Below are 2,300 nucleotides of genomic sequence, written 5' to 3' on the forward strand. Positions count from 1 at the left end.
TAAAAATGTCACCTTCTACTTTTTTATTTTCTCATTATTGAAATATGAAATGCTAAAATGCCCCATCATTATGAAAACACTGTGACAATAACTCTCTACTTACCTGCTGTAGGGCAATGTGACGTTGCACCTTTTGATTGCATGGAAGTTACAATATAGAAGCAGAAAAGTTCAAATAGTTTAATTTGAACATTTTCCTTTTGGTTGTGTGCTTGGATCATTTCAGGTGAGGGTATCATCGGTGGCAGAGAGGCCGCGCCCCACTCTCGGCCCTACATGGCCTCCATCCAGGTGCCAGAAGGAGAGAACATGAAACACGAGTGTGGAGGGTTTGTGATCGCAGATCAGTGGGTGATGACTGCAGTGCACTGTCTGCCAACAGGGTGAGGCAACCTTCTTCTCACCGCCATGAATGTAGTTTGTTATGTGGGAAGAATAAGACCAATGATATGGTACATTTAAGTTATAATTAAAATATTTACTTCAACTCATGCCAATAGTCTCTGTGTGAGAGCTGAGCACAGACTTTGTTTCTGAGTTTTCTTTGGTAATATCATCATATTTATTTGCTCTGTTTTCGTAAATGATTTTTGTTCATTAAGGTGTTATTTTTATTAATATGGATGTCTGATATTATGGAGCAAAACATGCATTCTTAGCATCATCTTTCTGTCCACTACTTGTCATTTTACTGACTGTTTATTATAATACAATGCTTTGAATATACAGTAATTATATTATTGCGCTCTTTCCACAGGCCGAATGGAAGGAAAGTGGTGCTGGGTGTCCATTCTCTGAGTGAACCGGAAGAGACAAAGCAGACTTTTGACATTTTGGAACTTTACAATCACCCTGACTTCAGAGTGTCCAATTATGATAATGACATTGCTTTAATTAAGGTACAAATGTAAAGTTTGTGTCAATTGTCAGTGGTACCAACACCAGAACTGTCTCTAGATCTTTGAGATGGATCTATAGATCAAAAACTAAAACAAAACCTCTTTGGAACGGTTTTGTGTGTGTTTTTTTGCAGTTGGATCGTCCATTCAACGCCTCTGAAGCCGTGAAAGCTGTGGAGTTCCTGCGAGCCGGCGGCACAAACCCCGGCACGGATGCAGAGGTGGAGACGGCTGGGTGGGGGTCCCTCGATGACCTGGGGTCCAGACCAGACAGGCTCAAAGAGGTGGTCGTTGAGGTGTTCAGCTCGGCTCGGTGCGGACGCAGCGACTACTTTGGCAGAAAGTTCACCAATAACATGATATGTGCACATAAAGTATGCCCGCAACCCTGTGATCAACCGCACAAGAAGGAAGACAGTTGTGATGTGAGTCTTACTTCCTTCTCTTTTACCAAATGTCAATGGGTCAATCAAGTTAGGATGATGCATGAGAAAAGTAACGTATATTTGTCTGTATTCAAAGTATACGAATGGTTTTTGTTCTCTTATTCCAAATTGGCAAAATATGAAATACAGTAATTTCCTGTTAAAGTCCCTCTTTTTGTTGTCTCTCAGGGTGACTCTGGAGGTCCTCTGCTCTACAATGACATCGCGGTGGGCATCACTTCTAACGGAGGAAAGAAGTGTGGCCAAATTAAAAAGCCTGGAATTTACACTATCATCTCCCACTACACCGAGTGGATCGACAGCACCATGGCCCTGCAGCCCGATGCAACACCAGACCAGAGCGCCTAAATGGTGTCAGCCATGTTTCCACCGCAACCAGCATCACAAAAAGCATGGCTCTATAGAGATAGATCCCCAGAGTGGGGAACATATACAACCACCTGTACAGATTAGCCATCACTTTGTAAAGGAATCAATAAAATACACTTTTATCACATTCAGATGTCTGTTTTGAATTGTTTACTGTACAATAACATGCAGTACAATAGCAAAGAAACTATCCACACTGCAATCAAATAAATGTTTTATTGCAAGTAATATAGATTTTATGATCAATGCGAATAAAAAAAAAAACTCTCTCCTTTACCAACTGCTGCCAAGCTGTCACTTTGTCCCGCCCACAAGATTCATCTTAACAGCAATCAAATCTGTTTATTTAATTTAATTTATTTTACTTGCAACTAAATATTTTTTGATTTCAGTGTTGATAGTATTGTTCTTAGGCCTATTCTGTTTGATTGCATAATAAAAACACAAAAGTAACCCTATAGCAGATAAACATTATAGCATTGAACATAAGAGTTGCACAACAGCTGATTTAATAAAACAACGTTCAGACAAACAATCTTTAGTCTTCATGGAGTTGAGTGCGCTTGTCGTCCATCTGAAGGATGGT

The 2,300-nt window shown here is 40.1% G+C and overlaps 1 protein-coding gene across 1 annotated transcript in view; it reads left to right on the forward strand.

Moving 5' to 3' along the window:
- cfd (complement factor D (adipsin)) overlaps positions 1-1,811 on the forward strand; it is a 2,020-nt gene extending 209 nt beyond the window's left edge. The window contains exons 2-5 of the mRNA XM_076107359.1: positions 227-383; positions 758-899; positions 1,034-1,324; positions 1,514-1,811. Of these exons, the coding sequence (XP_075963474.1) occupies positions 227-383; positions 758-899; positions 1,034-1,324; positions 1,514-1,693 (770 nt within the window). The 3' untranslated portion in view covers positions 1,694-1,811. The remainder of the gene's footprint in view (positions 1-226; positions 384-757; positions 900-1,033; positions 1,325-1,513) is intronic.
- The last annotated feature ends 489 nt before the right edge of the window (positions 1,812-2,300 follow it).

This window comes from Anarhichas minor, unplaced genomic scaffold (genome assembly GCF_050575085.1).
Source record: "Anarhichas minor isolate MPS153535 unplaced genomic scaffold, ASM5057508v1 ptg000038l, whole genome shotgun sequence".
Taxonomy (NCBI): Eukaryota; Metazoa; Chordata; class Actinopteri; order Perciformes; family Anarhichadidae; genus Anarhichas; species Anarhichas minor.